The 22,201-nt window shown below is 49.0% G+C and overlaps 4 protein-coding genes across 4 annotated transcripts; 1 reads left to right on the top strand and 3 right to left on the bottom strand.

Moving 5' to 3' along the window:
- Positions 1–494: 494 nt before the first annotated feature.
- HOO65_020380 (Exodeoxyribonuclease 1) lies at positions 495–2,997 on the bottom strand (the record flags this gene model as incomplete). The annotated part of the gene is made up of 2 exons (XM_071006479.1): positions 495–2,739; positions 2,837–2,997. 2 exons carry the CDS (start codon positions 2,995–2,997, stop codon positions 495–497), a joined length of 2,406 nt encoding a protein of 801 aa, XP_070861018.1.
- A 1,596-nt stretch (positions 2,998–4,593) lies between these two features.
- HOO65_020379 (Translation machinery-associated protein 16) lies at positions 4,594–5,355 on the top strand (the record flags this gene model as incomplete). The annotated part of the gene is made up of 4 exons (XM_071007028.1): positions 4,594–4,771; positions 4,862–4,949; positions 5,016–5,149; positions 5,210–5,355. 4 exons carry the CDS (start codon positions 4,594–4,596, stop codon positions 5,353–5,355), a joined length of 546 nt encoding a protein of 181 aa, XP_070861017.1.
- Positions 5,356–9,120: 3,765 nt separating this feature from the next.
- On the bottom strand, positions 9,121–10,059 carry HOO65_020378 (Mitochondrial acidic protein MAM33; the record flags this gene model as incomplete). The annotated part of the gene is made up of 2 exons (XM_071006966.1): positions 9,121–9,628; positions 9,722–10,059. 2 exons carry the CDS (start codon positions 10,057–10,059, stop codon positions 9,121–9,123), a joined length of 846 nt encoding a protein of 281 aa, XP_070861016.1.
- Positions 10,060–11,223: 1,164 nt separating this feature from the next.
- HOO65_020377 (Oxysterol-binding protein-like protein 1) lies at positions 11,224–13,092 on the bottom strand (the record flags this gene model as incomplete). The annotated part of the gene is made up of 4 exons (XM_071006621.1): positions 11,224–11,655; positions 11,766–12,389; positions 12,462–12,708; positions 13,019–13,092. The coding sequence occupies 4 exons, from the start codon at positions 13,090–13,092 to the stop codon at positions 11,224–11,226; spliced, it is 1,377 nt and encodes a 458-aa protein (XP_070861015.1).
- Between the last annotated feature and the right edge of the window lie 9,109 nt (positions 13,093–22,201).

Raw genomic sequence — 22,201 nt, 5'->3', positions numbered from 1 at the left:
TGGCATACTGGAGCGTTGCTTGTAACGCGCTTTACCTACAAAAACAAAGCATTACCATCGTCATTCTATATAGGACAAAAAAAGAGAGCCCACCAACGCCGATGTAGACAGGAGAACCCGAGTGCTGACTGTCCTCTTCTCGTGATGCACATACATACGCCAAAAACAAGCCTGACGCAAAAAGGGAGTCATGAATGATAGACAGCAGCACAGCTCGCAAAAAAAACATGGATTGGCAAAAAAGGGACCACGCAGGGCTGCGGACATCATTACTGGTTACAAGTCTGGAGGGTGCTGGCCATCTGTAGAAGATGCGGCAGCGAAAAGAGAAAACATGAGTGACAACGCGAAATGGAGATGGACAACTGCTGGCCGACTTGGTTATACTGAGCAAGGGATGGTGGAAAGTCGGACCAGATGCAAAATAAAGGGGTATCAGACAGGTCTCAAGATGAGGATGTCTTGAGTGCATGTAAGCTATGTAAGCGGCACCCTCAAGAGTAACGGAATCGAGAGAGATCAAAAGTCGTACTTTCGAAGGGAGGCGAGTCTTCACGGCTTTCGTCATCAAGAAATGGAAGCATTTCTTCACTGCCCTGAAGGTCATGTACACTACGACTGCTCTTCAGAGATGAGCCAGTAGAGCCCCTTGCAACGGGCGCCGAGGAAGACACAGAACTTGGGCTGGGGGTGGGACTGGGACTAGGACTAGGACTAGGGGCTGGCGACTTGGATGAATGGGCAAGGGAACTGACAGAGCGGGTCTCCCAAAAAGACTTGATATTGCGTAGGGATGTAGACCTCGACAGTCCGGGCATGCTTGACGCGGTTTTTAGCGCACGTACACCCATGCGCTGCAGTGGGGTCATGCGAGGGGCCGATGCAGCACCTGGAGTGCCGCTCTTCACAAAACTAGGTGTAGAAGCCAAGGGTGCTTTGATGGGGCTCGGCTGGCTTGAAGACACAGGGGTGTGACTGTTTTTAGGCGAGCTGTTGGCCGTTTGATCGAGCTGACAGGCAAAGTGCGACAGCCCAACACTTTGCTTTGTGGGATCGACCGTTTCTCGGGTTTGGGGGGATGGTGGCGGAGGCATCAGACAAATGCTATGCCGCGCTGCTTTGCGCGGAGATACCGGTGTACTCTTGGCTGATGTGAGCTGAATGGTGAGATTGGGGGCCTCACTGTTGTCTGTCTCCTTGGGTTTGTTCAGGTCATCAAAAACTTTGAACAAACTGTTGCGTCTGGGTCTTTGTGGTGAATGCCACTGGTCTAGCTCAGGTAACGTCTCTGAAATCTCAGAGGCAGTCTCATTTACAGTTTTGGGTGGCGGCAGTGATGGCGGCTTTTCAGCTGCCGCTGCCATAGATTTGACTCCCTCTGCCTTGGGCGTAGACACTGGAAAGAATCTACTCCGCTGCTGCACTGGAGTTTCCAAAATCTCACTTTCCTCAGCAACATCGTCATCGCATAAACGCGCTTTCTTTTTAGGCCGGGGCTGAGTACCAAAACCAATGAAGCTTGGCCCGACGCTGCGCCTGTTTGGAGTGGTCGCTTTCTGTGACAAAGTAGGACTTGGAGTAGGGGTACTATGTTGATTTAGGAGATTCTGCACGGGTTCTGTCTGTCGACGACGGCGGGGCGACCGTCTGGGAGTACTGGCTTCCTCGATGTAGGGCCTGGGCAGAGGAAAGACACGAGGTGCAAGACCATGGTTGGTTATTTCAGCAACCTGATCAGGGTCAACAGAAAAACAATTGCTATCCATCTCACCCATAGGGATTCGGCGGTTAAAAAATGACGTAATTGCACCTGGTGCAGGCGAGCCTGCAGTCGGAGTTGATGTCTCAGAGCCAAATGAAGTGGCTCGTCTCTTCCTTGGCGATATTGGCATGTCGCCTAGTGGCTTCTTGGTCATAGGATCAAGATCGCCAGATGCAATGAGACGCGAGGTCTCGGGCTCTATCCAGGCGCCAATGAAGGGCATGCCATCAGCAGCCCCCGTTTCGTCGTCGTTTAACATGACCATTTCACGCTTAATGGGACAGAATACTCGTTGGTGGATAAAGGTGAGCTCAGCCTTGACAAATTCTGTCAAGTAGTTTTCAGATACCTTGGACTTGCCGTCAAACCGCAACATTTGAACGATCCGCTCGGGTGTTTTGTGATTGCGGATTAGGCGATAAGCAGATTTCAGGCCAATGCCGGGTATGCTTGCTAGATAGTCACAACCGCTCAGTATACACATTCTGCGGAATTCAGCATCAGACCAGCCAGTCAAGCATACATCCCGGACGCGGCAAAATTCGGAGCGCGAAATTTCTACGCAAGCGCCGTAGTTGTCTAGTTTGGTAATCAGCTTCTTGGCGCCGAAGACAAGGAGATCTGAGTCTTCAGACAGGATGCCGTGAATCAGGCCCATTTTTTCCAAGTACACCAGCTGAGCATCGGCTTCGTATGGCGCCACGACGTAGGATATATTTTGCTTCTTGAGTTCGTCAATGACAGCACGAGCCATTTCGGGCGAGATGTCGATGCATTTTTGGAATTCTTCATCTGCTTGTCTGTGCTTGCCGGCCTTGAGAAGCTCCATGCCACGTTTCTTGCTGGCTTCACGCTTGGCTTCACGAGATGCCTCGGTGATTGCTTTTGAGGGCAGATAATCGCCATCGAAGACTAGATAGGGTGTAACGCCAAAGTGTTGCAGCATGCGGACTCGACGCATGCAATATTCGACATATCTGTAGACTTGCTGTTAGCACAGAAGACAGCAGCATTGTAGGGGAGAGAGAGGGGGTAGGGCAGATGGGACGAAGAATATAAGCTTAGCTAACTCACCGTTTAGTAGGTTTACCCTGGGCAAGTAGAGAGGCACATGAAATAGCGGCTTTGTGGAGCCAGCCATAGGTATCAACGCCCAGCGTTTGGCCATTATATCTCTTCAAGGTAGTTGAATTCTGGATGCTCTTGAGCAGAACCAAAAGACCCTGGACACCCATAATGGGCGGTAGTCATAAATTTAAATTGGTCCTCGAAAGCGCGTAAATATATGTCTGGGCCGAGTTTAGAGCGAGGATGGCGTCTCCAGTGGTTGGTTGGATGTGTGGCAAAAGAAATTAAAATTGACGTTTAGATAATGGTCTGTAGGAACAAGAAAGCGGCAGTTCTAGGAAGCAAGAGGCTGAGAAATCGAAACAACTAGACAGCAGGACAGAGGCAGGCGGACAAATGCAAGGCTGTCATTTCTGGTAGGAAGGAGGGCGAAAGGAAAGGAGCAAGAGCAACAAAACGGAAGGAAAGGCCGACGAGGATTGGGAAGGTGGAAATCTCTGACTAGGAATCCAGAGAGCTTTTGAGAGTGGCAGAGCGCCTCATGAGGCTGAATTGAATGCACGGCGGCTGCTGATATTGAGAAGGGCGCCCGTCACTCTTGTGCGTGCTGGCTGGTTGTTGTCTCCCTGTTAGGAAAAGAAAACACAAGCAAGCGCGTGGTTTCCCAGGAGAATAACAATGAAACAGGCCTTTGGCAAAAACGAGTGAAAAACGCCTTCGCCCGGCTTTTGGCCGTGGGTGAGATGAGGGTGAAAGATTGGCTTAAGCAGAATACTGGACGGGTGACATGTAACCACTGGAATGCTTGAGGGAAAGAAAGGGAAAAGGTAAGGTACAGGAAAGCGTCGGGAGAGATCCGCCTTTCATAGAGCTTCTCTGCCTTTCACTACCTCTCAATTAGGGGCCAAACTGAACCAACGCGCTATGTCTTTTGGCTAACAACTATCGGTAGTTTTTTGCGCGTTGCGTTGCGTTGCCTAGACAGAGGGGCAGGGCGGGCGTGGTTGCCATGCAAACCTACTATACCCCGTCTGAGTTACAGGGCCTTCCCAGCGTTCCTCCCACTGTACCCTTAGTGCCAGGGTTATTATCAATACAAAATGGGCAAGTACATAGGCAGTCTTGATGTTCACTCCAGTAGAGCCTGTAGGAAAAGGATTGCCATGTTGAGTGGCAATTATTCCTAACGTAGTAGGTGGCTCAGAGCCTTTTCATCTAGTATTTGGCACCAGCTACCTTTTGATAGCATTGAGATGCTTCATGGTCATTTGCTTCAGGGCGGCTATCTTGTTCGTGCAACTGCAATGGGTGCCAAGCCTAGTGTTACAGAGATAAGTCTACTCTTGGGAAGACGTGTGCTGGTAGAAAGAGGTACTGGTTTGTACCAATGTCTCTTCTAGAGTCAGGAAGAGACATGTCAAAGTATATCTACTGAAGTGACTTGTGCTGGACTATATAGCTTTAGGCAGGGGCTGTTCTTAAAATAGAGTTATCCATTACACACCGACTTCACCGCGACAGGTGACAGCGTCTGTCACACACCTGGCTACAGCTGTCAAGAGTATTATTTCTATGCATCCTAGAAGAAAATCCCATGAAAAAAACTATCATCACCTTAGTGCTATTAACAATTAACCTGACGAACTCCTTGCTGCTACTTTTCGATCATTCTAAAGTATTTTTCTTTGATTCCTATAAACTTGGATACCAGCTGCTTCTTCTAGTTATACACTTTCGCCATTCTCTAAGCCCCTCTCCCCAAAATGCCGACCACGTTCCAAAAGGTTAAGAAGCAAATCACCAAGAAGCGCATGGGCTCTGGCTCTGCAGATGCGCTGCACGAGTTTTCCAGAGACTCCAGGAGACTTCGCAAGGCCAGTATAAGAGACTCGAGAATGGCACAACAGGCTGCGTTAAGGGGCAAAAGAGAACAGCCGCTTCGTATGTACAGTTGCCCTTCTAGCCTAAACAGGCTCAGAAACACTCTAGGCTTCTCCGTGGGTCTTTGCTAACTCTCAACCCAACACCCAGTGGACCGGGCAAGCTTCTTCCAGACGCTCTCTCAGACTAAAGATGGCAGCCCGTTTACGTCAGAGGAGCTGTACCTTGCTGTGAAAACGTGAGTAGTGCATCTTGTGACGATACAATCCCATGCGTTACTGTCCGCTAACACGCTTGTCCGTAGCTATGTTCAACAATATGACGAGGAGCTTGAGGAGGTGAAGAAGACCCGCCGTGCTGGCCGCCCCCCTTCAACTAAAGAGCACCAACTGCAAGTGAAAAAGCAGGAGTATGAGGAAGAGTTTAAGCTTGGCTTCTGTAGGTCGCCCTTGCGCCCAACCGTTTTCTGTTTCGCCTTCACTTCTAACATTCCTATAGTGGTTCCTGATCTCACAGCTGAGAAAAACATCATTATGCTAGCTACGTGGAGCGGCAACTGGGCCCACCTAAGCCATGTTGCCTGGGTTAGAGTGCCGCTGGAAGGCGAGGCCAGGCCCACCACATTTCCCCCCAAGGGATTCTGAGCCTGTTGTAGGGACTCGTTGAGAGAAAAAGTATTGGTCTGATTTCTTTGTCTTTGTCTTTTCCTTTGTTTTGCAACTGCATGCGCTTCACCTCTCATGCCCCCCCCCCCCCCCCTCTTCTACCACCATCACCGATCGTTCCTGTATCCAGTCAGAGTTGAGAACTTTGTGACAGAACAGACCAGGCCAGTTCTTTGCCAGCGCAGCCTTTTTCTGTGCTCCGTGTGCGCCCGCGTGCCTCACCTCCCCCTATGCGCTTGTCCCCTTTTCCCTTTGCCTCCGCTCTTTAGTCGCCGTGCTACGGCGGCCAGCTGTCACTTGTTGCAGTGGGGACAGGCCCCATTCCATGACAAAGAACAACACACAACCTCTTTCTTTTCTGGCCTATCGGCAATTCTCGGAGAGAGCAACCAGCCGAAAGGAGATTTCCCTTTGCTCAGGCTACTAGGAGTGCTAGGATGCGGCCAGTAGCATTAGGTAGTACACGGGGATTTCCCTCGACGGTTTCCTGTTTCTTCGTTGTCGTGCCCGTTGCCGACCCAGCGCACAAGGCAGATTCTCTTACTTTGTAGCACGCCATACCGACGATCTAGACCCACGGTTTTGGGGGCCATTAGAAGACACACAGAAAACCTACCATGCCATAGATGTGTATGAATGCATATGACTAAGGGGTTGTTGGTCGGGTCTGGTCACACACAATGAACAAGTACCTGGGTACATGTATGCCAGCTGGCCAACCAGGCAACATCTAGATCCTGGGATGACTTGTCTTTAGACAGCCATGGCACACGGATAGGAGGTGGAAGATACAACGTGGCAAACATGGCATTCGGGGAATTATATCTTGCTTTCTTTTAGCGTTGACTTAACACGCAACACAGGCTAGTGCTGCAGGTCCTGATGCTGTTCTCGTACTTTATGCTGTCTACAGTGTCTCTGTTGCCTCTTTTATCTCTATCTCTTCTCCTTTTTGTTTCTGTTAAGCCACTCTCGCTCGCGAATTTGAGCCTAGCGTCGAGGGTATGGCGCCTCTAAATGTCCAGAGAGGAATAAAACTAATAAAAAGGGCACATGGTAGTATAGTGTCGGCTTTGGTTACTGTCTGTCTACCTGGGTCTTTGCCCACAACCTTCACCGTTATTCTGTTGTGGCGTGTTTGTGCCGTACAGGCATCAAGGCGTGTAGCCGTTCGTTCATCCACTGTCGTTCTCTAATCCAGCCAAGTCTTTCGACCTGCCCCTTTCTTTTTTTTTCTCTTCGGGTGCTAGCTTTTCATACAAACAAGGCTGTATATTTCAGTTTCAAATGCACACACTTGACCTGCAGTCTCGAGAGCCGCATAGACCCGCTGCTTGCTGTCTCTTTAAATCCCTTTGTGCATTTTTTGGCCACTTAGAAGCCGCCAAGGGGTGCAGAGGAACATCGTGGTTTGCTTCATGTTCGTTTCCCAACACTCCTTGGAAAAAGGGGGCACATCGTTCCACGCCATCTCTATCTGAAGCTAGCTCAGCTCCTGTACTCAGCTTCTGCGCCCGGCTTCTATTCCCGGCCTCTGCCTTGTGTATTGGCGGCACTACGGCTCATTGGTTACTAAAGTTTGGGGTTGACTAGCGAAATGCGAAGAGCCTGTCCATGTAGCTAATTATCTGCATAGTACTTTTCTTGTCGAGAATCCTGAGCCTAGATTTTGCTAGGCTATCTTGATCTTGATCTTACTTCCGGCTTCTTTTGGGCTTCTCTTGGCTTCGCCTGGCTTCCTCTGACTTCTGCACTGCTGCGGGATCTTGCAGCACGCGAAGAACTTGACCGCTATTCTGGAGCATGCCCCCCCCCCCCCCCTTCTCCCGTTTTTAGAGTAGAGAGGTAGTCCATAGCCAGACACTCGGGGCCTCGATTGTCTGACAATCAGCCGATTTGATGTGCTGTGTTTGAATCTGCGAGGAAGGGGAACTAACTTTTGATGGCGGTGTGCTTCTTGGAGGTAGCTTTGTCGGAGTTTGTTACACAGGTATAAATATGGTAAAGTGGCCCTGCAGACAGACGGACTATAATTCTACCGGTAAAGCTAGCGCACCTTTTGCTACGAACTAAACTAGTTACCAAGTTTCGTAATGTCTTTCCTTGGCTATGATAGCCACCGCATTAGTGTCTTGCCCATATCATGACCCCTCTCACCTACCCCTCTATACATAACTGTTATCCCCGCCCCTCAGCTGACTTCTTGACATATTCTCCTTTGTCGCACAGTAGGCTTCCTTTTGTGGCCTGACAGCACTTCCGAAGCTTGTATCTCGATCCGTACCTCGCCAGCACTCCAAGATTCTAAGCTGGGGGGAGGGGGCAAGTTCATGCATGCTAGCAGCAGTACAGCATTGCAAGCTGTCACTCTTACTGTCTGCAGTAATGTGGAGAACTATACCTATAGTTCATCGTCTCTATAGCTACTGAAACGCAACGCTGCCTTCCTTTCTCTCGGCCCGGCTATGCAGTACTCTGGCTTGAGCAACAACATGAACCAACGGGTGAGGGAGGATAAGGAGGTGGAGGGTTAGAGCAAAACTGGGCACAAGATCGAGAGCTAGATCGGCCCACACTCTCTCTATGCCTTGTCTGAGTACAAGCCATTGTTTGACTCCATTACTTTCTATCTGGGGGACACGAAAATGAGGGGAGAAGACATTGTCCAGGTCTCAAACAATGTGGTCGATGCTGTTAGAGGCCCGCAGCCGTTGTCTAGAGTATGTTCCTGGAAGCGGGCACAGTCAAGAATACCGAAGGGGAGGGTTGCATCCCGCCCTCTATGGACGGAAACTATCTGGGATGCCTGGGACAAACGATGAAGCCAGTAGTAAGGGTTGAGATGGACGGCGACTATAATACGCTGGCCGCTGCCGCCTCCTTGGGACCGAGAAGCTTTCTATCAAACAACGAATACAACCTTTTTCGACAAGTCTATCTATATACCCATATCCATCTCTCTCTTCACTAAACAACCGCTACTCTTGAAAATAAATCGTTCTTTGACCTGCGAGAAGCCTTTTGTAAGTGCCTCTGTGCCGTCACATGATATGGACCCTAACGGTGCTAACCCTACACATTAGTCATCTCTTTGCCCACCATGTGCTATTACGTCTCTCATATCCGCCATTGCCAGAACTGCAACAGTGAATACACTGTGTTGATATCCGAGATGCTGTGTCCGGCAGCTAATCATACCGGCGTCTTCGGCAATTGCGGCCTCGGCGCCGAATCTAGGCAACGCCGCACAGCAGAGACATGCTGGAGATGTCACGATAACAACGTCCACCAGTGCCGTTCACGGCCATTGAGACCGGCAATGGACCGGCGATTACCGCCCATGTACACACAAAACTTAGGCCACAACTATTAAACATGATGGTGGTTGAATTGGTAGTGGAGCTGGTCTCTTTGCCATAGCCATGATTTAGAAACAAAGAAAATAACGACTACATGATGACTACATAATGACTCTGCGAAGATGTGGTGTATGCATGATTTTAAAACGGGCGTAGAAAAGTAGGAAAATAGCATATATTTTGTACGTATAAACTCCGGGAATCATAAACTATGACATGCTGAGAACAGCAACTATTGTACACATGCCACCCGCCTACACACGAAAGGCAATGCGTGTGTACTTGGGTGGTCATAGAAGGGGATAATCTTTTAGATAAAGGAATAACAAAGACAAGTATCTTGGAAACCCGACACTACACATGAGAAACACGTGTCATTCGGTATTTAAGAGTTCATGAAGCCAGCAAGGTTCTTCATCCAGTTGACATACTCGATCTGCTCTTTCCAGTTGGCGTAGTCTCCAACGAATATGGCAAGCGAGTTGTCGATGCCACGCTCGTTGAGATAAGCCTCGGCCTTGTCTTGCAGCTCCTCGTCAAGTGTCTCGAAAGAAGGGCCAGCATAGACATTGGCACGGGTGTGTGAGACTTCGGCAGTCGAGGCAAAGGCCTCCGCGGCCTTGTTGAAGTAGAAGAAGCTGTCAATGGCCAATCCACCGTCCTGAGCGGTCAAGTCGACAGAAACGGCACCCGGAGCCTTGCCGGGTTTCTCGATCACGGCCTGGATGCGGATGGGGGTAGGGTCCATGAAGTTGTCTGCCTCGTCTTCCTCAATCTCGTTCTCATCCTTGGCCTCATTCTCGGCAGAACTCTCCTCCTCCTCCTCGAAAGATTCGTCCTCGAGGAGAGGGTTGTTGAAGCCGAGGTCGGCAATGGAGAACATAACGGTGATCCTAAGCGGAAAAGAAGAACAAAAGTATTAGTAATTTTCGATTCCTGCCTTGGAAAGAGCAAATACATGGTTAGATAGAAAGGAGAACACTTACTGTTCATCGCCCACCTTCTTCACCAGCTTAACCTCCTCCATGCCGGGAGTCTCAACCAGCTCGAAGCCGCTGTCCTGCAGAAACTCGGTGACGGGCTCGGGAATCTGGTCCTCCTTAGACGCTTCTTCTTCAAACTTGAGCTCTCTCTCAAGCTGCTTGGCGAGCTTCTGTGCAGTTTCACTAGCTTGAAGCGAGGTTGCGGACACCGAGAAGTTGGCCATGCGCTGCGAGCGCAGAGCAACAGAGACAGTGGCCATGATGGGCATGCGACCGGCCACGGCCGGGACACGGGGTAGCACGCGGGGAGCGGCACGGGCAGCGGAGCGAAGAGCAAACATTTCTGCGGTTGAGGAAGAGAGATATATGCTTGTAGAGTATCAAATTATCAAGCGAAGAAATTGCGACTAGCCTTGAGCTCACACAGAGTGAATAGAGACGAGGGATAGAAGGTGAGAGCAAAGGCTTGTTTGTAGTGATGTAAGCTAAGTGGGTTGCTTGCTTAAACCTCGAACCAACCTTGATAGGAATAAAAATTTCTGGCTAAGATGATGACTAAGCACAAATACATAGCGACGATATGCACGTGACTTGAGTATCATGCCCCACAACTGTAGTACTCTGTGGCTCTCTAGGAATAAGCAAGAGTGCTATCATGATGAATGAACATTAAAAAGGTGTTGACGGGGGAGGAGGAGGGGAGGGGGGGGGGGGGGGGCGCATTTCTATCTTATTTTAGCCAGCTCTAGCTATGTCTAACTAAATAATATGCCAAGCTAGAAAGAAAGATAGACTAACAAAGAGTTCCCCGATATCCAAGACACTATGAGGGCTAGGAGATGGCCACATTTAGACAATGCAAATATATCAATCGAACAGATTCTGTAAGGTCAAGGTGTGTTGTTTCTGCCACGTCTCTAGCTATCAAGAGGGTGGTATTGTCGTCGAAGCTTATGGAAACTCCAAATGGTCGGGTCAGAAGATAGGTCAGAAGTGTAGTCATGTCTGACTAATTGTATTAAATATCAAGTCTAGGAGATATCTAAATGCCTGAGGGCTTAGGGCACTGTCGGAAGCCTCCAAAACGCGCACATGACGGAACACCATGTCCTAGTCTCGTGGAGACTTCGATTTAACTCATCAGATATGACTAGAAAAAAAGGAGCTGTAATATGAAGTGAGAGTATAGTAACAGGACAGACGGGACATATAGCTGCTTTGTAGCATCCTGTCTTTGCACTAAGCTAAATACAAATTTGGTTAAACTCCGAACGAGCCACTATGAACAAGATTATGCAGTGTAAAGAGCGCGGGGGAAGGGGGCGATTTCTGATGTGATAAAACAAATGAAGGCCAAGGTCGGGGACAAAGCAGGGGCGGCTAAAGAGTCAGAGTGTGTAGGGTATCACGACACTATAAAAGTAAATAGGCCGGACAAAATACGGTAAAGAGAAATTGAGGGGGCACAAGGTGACCGTATAGTAAATCTCGATTACCTTCGTCATTCAAGTCCCAGTGGCTGGAGTTGCGGAAGCCTGAGCTGCACCGGCCGCATCCTCAGCAACTGCACCGGACCCATCGGACAATAAATCATCAATGTCCCAGTTTCCTTCTTGCGCTCGCTTCAATACTGCAACTCCTTTCTCGGTAAGGTCTGGCTTTCCACCGTTACCGTTGACATGCTTAAAAAAGACAGGCGTAAACGGCTTTCCGGTTCGCTCACGTTCCCGGGCCTTTTCGCGTTGGGCCTCCTCCAGCTCAACCTTGAGGTTCGTCGCTTTGCTAAATTGCTTAGCACTAATAGCATCAGTGACTTTGCCCCATAACACCAGCGATTCATTTGGCCGTTGTTTCTCGCGAGGTGGGATGGTCTTGGGAGCTACACTGAGAGGTTTAATGTCAATGATGGTATGTTGTGCTTCAGGAGGATGAGAAGTCTAGAAATAGAACAAGGGTCAGTCTGGTTGGTCAAATATCAGATGCCAAGGAACAAATGACATCATTCGCTTCTGCTGCGGAAAAGGGAGAAGGCTAAATTCAGACTTACAAAAGGCTTAGGACCAAGAGTAAAGGAAACCTTTTCCTTCCACGGGCCACTAAAGCGCACAAGAATATCCGCTTCTGGGACCTCTTTGATTTGTGTTTTGTTGTCGTTATTGGGGTCGTACTTGAAGATTATGCCTTCCACTTTGTTGACTGCCTTGCCGAGCCAGCCACCCTCCTCAAAATAGACAAGAATCACCTTGAGCTTGCTTTCGGGACAAGTGATGAATGTTGTATCGCTAACGGACACATTGAGGTTCCCGCGCAGGAAGCCGGCCAAGTGAGCTTCGGGATGTAGCAGTTGGTAGGTCTCGTTGCGCTTCTCTAGGTTGATGAATATTCCAAGGTTGTGCTCGCCGGGAAGTACCTTGATGGTCGTGCCGGTGAATTTTGCCGAGATCTGATCGAAGCCACGAGCAGTGAGGCCGCGCTCAGGGCAGGATACATAAAAGGCGCTGATTGGTGGGTGGTGGGACGTCTGCTCGGTAAGATATGATACCCGCACGGGCTTGTGGCTTTTGGCAGCGGGCTTGTCGTGACCGGGAACTCCTAGTGAGGCAGCGGAAGAGGATTTAATATGTGCGGTATGGTCAATGGCAGGCGCATTGTTTTCTGTTTCCCAGTTGCACTACATAACAGATGGGATGTTAGAGATGGGGATAGCAAAGGACTAGGCAGAGAAAATGAGCTGGTTGCTTACGCGGAAAAACTCGCCGAGGCAGGAGTTATAAGGCTTGCATGGACGGCCCTTAGCATACTTCAAATCCTTGGTGAACCAGAAACGCAAAACCTCAAGCATGCGATCCAAGGGATCATCGGAAGTGCCAATAGCGACAAAGGCATTAGGCGCATCAAGGTAATTCCAGTATTCGAGGTTTGGTGTGGGTTCAAGTAGTTGTGAGGGAAGCGAGAAACGGACGGCGGCGAGATCAGAAACACCAATGAACCTAAAGCGCAAGAAGAAAAGCAACAAACGATTGTCGTTAGCCGGTGTTCATCATCAAAAATAGGTAGTCCCCAAGGTGAATGAATGTATGCAGGGAAGAACGGAGCCTGTGAGAGAAACGGTGTGCAGCGCCTACATAGCCAGCCACTCCAGCCAAAGACCAAAAGGCCCATCAACGCAGCGGGCCAACGACCCCAGCCTGACACGAGCGAAAGCAAGAATATTGACGTCTCTGGTGTCAGGTGTGTTGTCTTCGATCTCGGTACAAGCACATACTCGTTGTCCGGGGGAGGGGGGGGGGAGTCCCTTACTTTTTCAAAATGGAGAGAAAAGTCCGCAGCTTGGACGAATCCGACTGTGTTTCTTCAGCCACGGATGACGCCATAGTTTAAGGTGTAGTTTTAAATTGGGAAATGACGAAGATGTCGTGTACAGAATGAAAAACCACACAGCACGTCTGCGTGGTTCATGAAGAAAAAAAAAGAAATAAAAAAGGCTGATAGGGAGGGGAAGAAGCAAAAGGGGAAGGAAAAAAAAAAAAGATTCAAGCGAACAGTATCAAAACGTCACTGTGCAAGCAGGAGGGGCGGGGTGAGGGTTCTAAATCTGGATAGCGGAAAGCAGCTACTGTAACTAAGAGAGAAACAGTAAATTGCAGGGATAGTAGCGGCACAGACACTGTTTTTTGCCGCTTTTGCATTTTAAAGAGGGGGAGGGCGGGCAGGCTGCTTCTTGGAAAAACCGGTTTATTGAAAACAAAAGCGACCACAGGGAGTTTTCTCTATAAAAACGCAACTACGGCTTGATGTGATGCGGCGGGACTGCTTGGGAGATCCAGCTGGAATAGGAGAGAAAAAAAATAATGAGATGGATAAATGCAGCAGGCTCACTGAAGCCATCTTGCCCTTCCCCCCCACAGCATAATCACAATTTCAATGCAAAAAAAAAATCGGCATTCTAGCATAATAATCACGGCAACTGCCCTGTGCGGCCGCCCATTGTCACAAGTAAAATGTCGTCATGCCATATCAGGGGGGAAAGTTCGAACACACTCGTTGGCTAACGAACATGTGATACTTACCAGAACACAAAAGGCTGGGAGATTTCACAGCACAGTGCTAGCTGAATTCAGTTGTACAGTCCCAAGACAAGCGCAACCACTTATCTAGCTTAATTTGCATTCATCTTATTATGACCAAACTCTCATCTGACCATTGCGCTACATGCTAGCTTATGTAGAACATCTATGCTAGCAATGCTCTAGAGACTTGCAAGTGGTCTGGCTCGTTACTACAGGATATGAGTCAATGCGCATCCACCGTTGCATACAAAAGCGCGCGCATACCGAGCGGGTGGTAGGTGATGCCAAGTTAAGTCGCCGTTCGGATAATGGCTGAAAGTTCACACACGGACTGGTCGCTAAAGAAAAGGATCGAGCATCAAGAGTAAGTAGTGTGAGCTAGTGGGCTTTTGACAACTTCCCATCCACCAAAATGCTACGTGTGCACCTGGCCCTCCATAGCATGAGCTTTTATAGTCATAGCACACTGTAACGCACAAAGTCTAGTGTCACCACCCTTTAAATCGACCTTGACATCTGATGTCTTTTGATCATGCACACCGTCACGCTGGATCATTTGAAGCAGCCGTCTCTAGATAATACTCGTATGGGGCCGTGTAGCTTCAAGATTTTTTGAGCACCGCCAACTACCTAGAGGCGGAGCAGTAAATGGCATAATGTAGGTGTAGGGCTTTAGCCATTCCACAAAGGGGTATTCGTGGAGGGGCAAATCGGGCTGCTGGTCACCAAGCAGCTCCCATCTTGACTACACGATCTGGAATGCAGCACTAATGCCCTGACAATGGATGAGTCTAACCTGAAGCTGAACCAACAATGCATTGTCTTTGCCCCCCTCCCCGCTTCTCTCTACTTGGTATTCCATGCGTTTCACGGTAATTGCAAGGCTGCTTCGCGCGCCAGCTGCATTCTCAGACAAGCTTCCCAATGCAAAGTCCCGTAGTGCTAATATTATTTTCTCTTCCTACGCTTTCCGCCTCCTGCCTCGATTGACGATCTTGTCAGCAGTAGGTCACCCCTTGGTTCCACAAAGATAGCAAGTCCGTCTCTTATCGTCTATCTTATCTTCTGCCAATCAGGTGCCCCATTTCTTTTGGAAACTGCTCTGCAATAATAGGGGTCCACTTTGGCCATTTACTGACGACACACGCCCCACCCCCTGTTGTCTTCTGGCCTAGATCCCTGGCCTGTGTTTGCCCATGCTCATGTTCATATTCTGACTTGGGCGGCTGGAGTTAAGGAGCAAAGAATAAAGACACAAACCGAGGTCTTGAATGCCCATTTTATATTTTCTTTTTCGATTTGCCTGGAGGCAAGCTGAAAGTTGGATGAACTAGGAAATCGGGGGCGTGTAGCCTATGCGTCTGGAGCTTATAGCGCACATATTATCAGGAGCTTCCATGTCAATGGCTGATCAGCTTCTTTCACCAAGGATGAGAAGCCAATTAGCTGTGGTATAGAGAGGTGTGCAGCACAGCATGCGTGCAACACAACATCCAGCATGTATCGATGTGCTTTTACATACGAGATTTGTGTCCAAGGTGGCTTACAGAGGCCTTGATGAAAATGCAGGGCTTGCCCCCTTGTCACAGCACATAAACACAGCCTGTGACAAGTCTATACTCATGAATCACACACAAGCGTTCTTCGCATAGGCTGTTCTTTGTTTTCTTTTCTTTTCTTTTCTTTTCTTTCCGTCTCTTCTCTTCTCTCCTCTTCTCATTCTTTTCTTTTCTCCCCTTTATCTTCACCAGTGATCCGCTTGGTTTCTGTCTTGCCCGCATGGCCGTCTTGTTGAACCAGACATTGTGATAGTTTGGGTTTCCCATATTTGTTTTGCCAACGAATACCCTCCCGTATCTCACGCACGCACAACATAATTTAGCCAGTCCGTCAGCCCAGCTAATGCAGTTCGTTCGAAGCAAGTTGAACCAGACGGGAAGTCTCTAGTCTGGCTAGTTCACCCTTGTTACAAGATGGATGGGGAGGGGGCTGCTCCATATTTGCAATTGGGACCCCTGCCCAGCTGAGCCAGGTGGGACAGCGGGTGGTAGCAATATGAGAAGGGGGGGTTGTAGCGAAGTTGTTTAGGGTCTTTATCCCTATAATGACCCGGTTGTTTTTCTGCTTGACATGTCTTGCTTCACTTGGTTGAGATTTGGAATGCAGACATAGAAAACTAATCTGTCTGGACGAGGGCCGCAGCTACGGCGACATTCTAGCCTTGGTCTTATGCACAGCTACTACCTCCTCCTGTGTATACAGGTGGGCTTGTCCAAGTAGAGGGTCTCTTCCCCGCCTCTTCCACTATTACTTCTTTCTCCCTTGCTATAGAAATGCGCTTATTTTTAGCTGATGAGGCTGGGATTTAGCAAACAAATTAGGCAATTGAGGAAGAAACCCCTTCAAAAAAGCTGCATGTTTTTCCAGGGAAGGAAACTCAACGAGCAAAGTGAACAAACGTAGTGAAGTGTGGCTGCTACCAGCTAGGGCTTTAGGTCAGTTGCATAGGGAGGGTTTATTCGGGTATACATACACCAATAGGAGCAAAAGTAGGTCTTTGACGGGCGGTTGCAGGCACATCGTGTCTAGTGGTGTTTGTTTTTGGCGTTTTTGTTCACTATACACGACACCTACTGGGAGGTGTATGCATAAGCGTAGAGAGTGAGATTGCGAGTTTTGGAGATGAAGAGAATGTAGGATGGCTTGTGAGTGTGTGAATGTTGAATGTGAAGGGAGGGCGTGGGTGGGTGGAGGAAAGCGAGTGAGAAGAAGCGGGAGCATGACAGGAGGGGAAGAAGGGAGTAGCATACCAAGTGACTAAGGTAGGGGAGGGAGTGGATATAAGGGCAAACGAATAAGTGCATTGCATACGCATGTTGTATGTGTATGTATGAATGTACTTTTAGCCGAGTGGCAAGAAGGGAGAAGGAGAGAACAAGGAAACTTGTCTACGAGTATGTTTAGGGCGAATGTTTGGTAGATTAAAGGTAGTGTGTCTTATTGCGTGAATGATTGTGTTCATGAGTGTGAGTGAGTGTGTGTGTGTGTGGGGAGGGGGGGTGTGAATGTGAGCAGATGTAGTGAGTGAAACGAGTGGGTAAGTAGCGGGCAGTTGGTCGGTCATGAGCTCAAACCCGACCTCAAATTCAGGCAAGTGGCTTGCAGCAACAGTAACATAGCAGCATACTCCCTCTCCTTCATATAGGAGCCCCACTAGATATATGTGCGTAATATGCAGGCGATAGCTAGATTTGGCGCTCTGGGGGAAAGAGAAGACAGGCTAAGCAAGGCAAACAGGAACTGTGAAATAGGCAGCCACCACGTTTAAAATGATGGTAGATTGTAGATTGACATGAGTGCTTGAAGATGGGGCAAGGGCGGGCTAGACGAGGTTTGGAAGCCCTAGTGAGACGCAGGCTAAGGGGGGGGGGGGAGGGGGGAGTATTTTACGGTATGGGGATGGAGATGGGTAGCGGTGGATTCAAGATCCGGCGGTGGCAGGTAGGAACTAGGGAGCAGGGCCTATAAAATAAGTGCGAACATTAGACGAGTTGCCAGCGTGGTTCTTGGTTGTTAAGTTTGAGGAAAGGGCAGATAGGTGTGCGTGTATAGGTGCGTATGTATGCTTGTAATGTAGAAGAACAGAAGAACATAGGGACTTGGGGCAAATCATCCGGTATTGCGTACGGCATTATATCCAACACATAGGCATACAGGCGTGCGTAAATAGTATGTAAGGGTACAACGCGGATTGTGGAATGCTACATATACATATATGTTCAAACACTTCTCCCTATAATACTGCATACGCTAAATGAGCAGATGGCACCTTGGTACCTTGTAGCCCAGTCACCGTCACCTGCCCGCCCTCCTCCATTTGCGGCTGCTTCTTTATCCCGGGCTGGCTATGAGAATGCCACACGACCCAAGACTTGAGAGTTAAGCGTAATAACATAGCAAGCCAGCAGGGAGGGAAGCGCTCTCTTCTTTGCCTATCGAGAGAGAGCGGGAGCAATGAATTAGCGAAAGCCCTGCAACAAGGCCAAAGCATAGCAAAGATAGAAACAAAAATAAACATAAGCCCAGGATGAGAAAAGGAAGGTAAAAAAAAAACGCCCGTCTGGCGTTTGGTGTTTTGCATGAAGTGGCTTCTGGTATTTGGAATTCTCTGTGGCCAAACCTTGCTGCTATATTACCGAGACTAAGGCAATGATGAGAGCGAGGGGAGAGGATGGGGGGAGGAGACGGGGGCCTCGGCCAGAAACCGGTCCGAGCACTTGGCCAACAAAGAATAAGGATTGATGGCTGGCAAGGATGGTAGCAGCAAGATTGACAGGCTTGTCAGCTAGTTACTTTCAGCGTTTGCCTTCACAACGCAGGCCTGGACTTGGGTGTCTTCAGGGACGAGCGAATTGGAGGGGCCTTGCTTGCTATTACGCCCGTAGACATGCGGGTCAGTATGCGTGCAGGTGTTTGCACGGCTGCTCCCCCGTTGTATCCATGCGTGTCCAGGCTTATAACGGAGATATAGTATGTACATGTACACGTCCTGCCATACTATGCTGTGTGTATTGCGGGCATATCCATGTCTAGGTACACACACCCGAGCAGGTATCCGCAGGCCTCGTCTTCGCTTTCTAGGATTCGAGTCTGATGCTGCGGCAAACAAATTGGAGATCCAGCGTGGCATGCGGTTGCGTAAGAGAGAAAAGGAAAGGGGAGAAGGGAGAAGGGCGAGGAGAGAAGCCCAGAGATACAGAGAGGGGCGAGCGGAGAACACGAGGATGGGCTTTCAGCCCCCCCCCCCTCAGGCTTTTCTCCTCCCTCGCATCTTTTTCATCAGCAAAAAGCAAGCGATGGGGCTCCAAATGCGCAAGTGCGTACGGCATTTATGCATTTACAGCGAGTGTGCAGCCGCGGTAAATGCATACTTCCAGCCCCGATACCTGAATATCGTGATCTCGCCTTTGTATTGCATTGCACATTGCACAACAAACAAAGCTAAGCCATGCAGCTGTGCAACAGCCATGTCTCACCTTTGACCTCACTCACTCCCTTCCTTCCTTCATTTATTCATCGTAGTAGGAATTAGCCTGCTTTGCCCGGCCAGCTCGGTTCGCTTGCTCAGTCAACCTTATCTTTGCTCTATTGTGTCTCTTTGGGCCAAAGACTAAGGGCCAAGGGCGGGCCAAGATGGCTAGAAGCCTTCTCCCCCCCCCCTCTTCACGGAAAAGAACACATCCCTTTATTTAGAAAGGCGTCTAGAACATTCCAGTGCTGCTACTATAGTGGACAGGGGGGTCTGTCCGAGCACATACTATGTCACGGGCGATTTTGCAGGCTATAAGAAACAAGGAGAGTGAGGCAAGCGCAAAGACCGATGGAGGATGATGGGCTGGGCCGGGCTGGGCTGGGCCTAGACACATGGGGAATATGAGGCTGCTACTTGGCTGAGCTAGCTCGGCTGAGCTGGGTTGGGCTGGGGTGAGCTGGGCTGGCCGGCGCTGACCGACTTGCTTCCTCGCTTTCTTGCCTTCTTTCTTGCTTGATTGACGCAACAAACACTCGCTCCTAGATAGGATGGGGGTGGCCTGGCGTAGATGCTGTCGCATTGCGCCTTGGATTTCATGGTTCTTTTTGCGTGTGGTTTACCTATTTAGGAGTAGAGGCCGAGGCTGAGAGACAAGCCAAGAAAGAGAGACGAAGAGACGAGAAGAAGAAGGAGAGGGGGATGGGGAGGGGGAGAGAGTCAAAACAAAAGCCTTGGTACGTACATCTGCGGGGTGGCTGATAAGTAGGATACACCTGCGCTTGGGATCTCCATAATATGCCCAAGGCGCCCACATGCCACCGTGTGAATGCAGCTTGCTGCATGGTTTTGTTCAGTTGTATGTGTATATTTGTATGTGTATATTTGTATGTGTATATTTGTACGTCTAGTATCTCTGTATCTCTATATGTATGCATGTCCACGCATATATGTCTACAGCACTACCTACATGGCTATCTGCAGGAAGCCTGCCCAATATGAGCCAAGGACAGTCCGGCCTGTGTGCTCGCCGCCACCCACTCATCTACCAACTGTTCCTCTTTATTGCAACGGTCCTCGGATCTACCTGCTCGTCCCGTAACTTGTCTGACCGCCTAGCAAACGCACCAATCTCGTCTCTCATACCCCTCTCGTCTTCCCCCTCCCCTTCCCTTCTTTTCTCCCTCCTCTCAACAATGCATCGGCTACCACCATCCATCCAAGCCCCTACCGGACAGGCAGACAACGCAGCGATTTGTCATATTTCTTAATTTCCTAGCTTGCCTGTAGTTTGTGTCAGCCATCTCTGTTATGTTTTGTTTTACACGTAGCTAGGGCCAACTATACTTTCCTGTTTAATTCTTGCTGTTATTTTCTCTTTTCTGTGCTTCCTTTTGTCTGTTTCTTTTTTTATTTTATTTTTATTTTATTTTTTTATTAATCTTTCTCCGTCTTTTTTCCTCCCCCCCCCCGTTTACTCTTGCCTAGCGTTACAAACAATCTTATTTTCATACTTCTTGGACCAGGCTCGAAACTTGTTAGTCCGAGGCGAATGTTTGCATGTTAGAGGGAGGGGAGGAGGGGTGTGGTGGGATGACTGGAAGAGGAGGGGTAGCTCGTCTTCAAGCCGTATTGTGCTATTATGCTTGCTATATATCACCGTATTGCTGTGGCTTCCTACCGCTGTGCACGCAAATTGCAAAATGGCCTTCTACGCCTTCTATTTTTGTTTTCCTCAGCTTCTCTAGATATCACGAGTCTTGGGGCGAGCGGACTTGACTTGAACCATGGCTCCCGGGCTCAGACACGAAGGAACATTGAATGAACCTGGGCAAGACAAGCTAGGCAGTCAGTTCTCTCTTTTCCCCCAACTAGCCCCAACGACAGGTATCAGCATCAATATACATGGCACGTGGGCCCGAGGCCAATCAGGCGTCTATGCGATATTTTGTGTTTTCTTCCGTCTTCTCTGCCTTGCCTAGTTTCGATCGTGTCGTGGTCTTCAGCTCCCTCAGCTGCACAAGTAGCCGACTTGAATTCCTTGGTGTTGGGGACTTTCCCTTGCAGAAGTACATGGTTCGCTCGTTCTGTCTGTCCGCCACGTCTGGTGGTGAAATCCAGAGGCAAAGATGAAGATGACGAGCCAATACGACAGTTACTCCGTTTTTCTCTTGTCGCTTTGGCTTTCGCTTTTGTCTCTGCCCGCCCTCTAGCCTCTCCCTGCCTTTGTCTCGCTTGCTGTTAATCCCTTGGTTCCCTTTCTTTTCGGGAAGACGGCTCTGGGTCTTGTCCATGCACCTGCATCATCTAGGCCACCTGTCGGACTGTATGTATCAGCCAGGGGGTAGAAGTGATGGGGAGGAGGAGGAGGAGGAGGAGGAATTCGTTGGGCTATTGTGGTGCTTTCCTTGCTGCTGCTTTATCCTCCCTTCTTGGACTAGGGGCTAGGCTGGCCGGGGAGAGAGGGGCTTATAGCGGAGGTTTCCCTAGCACAGCTTGGACTGTAACGCAAGTAGTCAGAAGGCGGGCACACGCACCCAGTCTGACAAGAAGAGTCAGCAGCAGACAGGGGGCAGGGACTCTATTTGTTATATTCAGCCATCACCTTGAATTGCCATAAATTTCATGGCATTTTCACAAATTGATCTTCTGTCCCGTTTTCTTCCTTCCTTCATGTTACTTGCCGTTACCAACAATAACAATGAAGCAAGGGCCATCAACTATATGGATGGCATATCTTTTTCCTCGTTCATGTTAGTCAGCTCCTACCCAATTTAAAAAAAAACGCTGACCTCAACAGCTCGTCACATCTTGCTTGCTATGTGACGAGATTGAGATTCAGCTGTGATAAGGATAAAAGAATCTAAAAAGAAGAAGAAGGCCGCATTTGGCAGCAATCCCGTGGGGGGGGGGGGGGGCGATATATGTGGGACATTGGAATGAGAAGATGAAGAGGGACAAATCATGGGCAAAAAAAAACAAGCACATGAGACCTCACGATGGCTATTATTATCTGTTACCCGGCTGATAAGCGGAATGGCCTGAGAAGAAATGAAATTGCACAGTGAATATAGAAAATGTAGCAAAAAAAAACACTAACAAACACCGAGTCCTAGCAAGCCAAGAAGCTTTCCCACCCTTCCTAATGATATCTTTGTTGCCTAAATGATATACTAGTACACGTCAAATCAACCCACAAATAGACAACCACCCCACCCCCCTTACCACTAAGCACTAACCAAAGGTCTTCAACGTAAGGTTATGATAGAGAAATAGAAAATATATAGAAAAAATTCTGTAGTGATGCTTCATAAACCGCCAAAACAGTTCGAAAAGAGAAAAGCATTAACGCCTATGAAAATGCCGCGTGCGTAAACCTAAAGA

Source organism: Ceratocystis lukuohia (assembly GCF_044167205.1).
Source record: "Ceratocystis lukuohia strain C4212 chromosome Unknown Supercontig2_pilon, whole genome shotgun sequence".
In the NCBI taxonomy this organism is placed as follows: domain Eukaryota; kingdom Fungi; phylum Ascomycota; class Sordariomycetes; order Microascales; family Ceratocystidaceae; genus Ceratocystis; species Ceratocystis lukuohia.
This window is presented reverse-complemented; position numbering and strand designations above follow the sequence as displayed.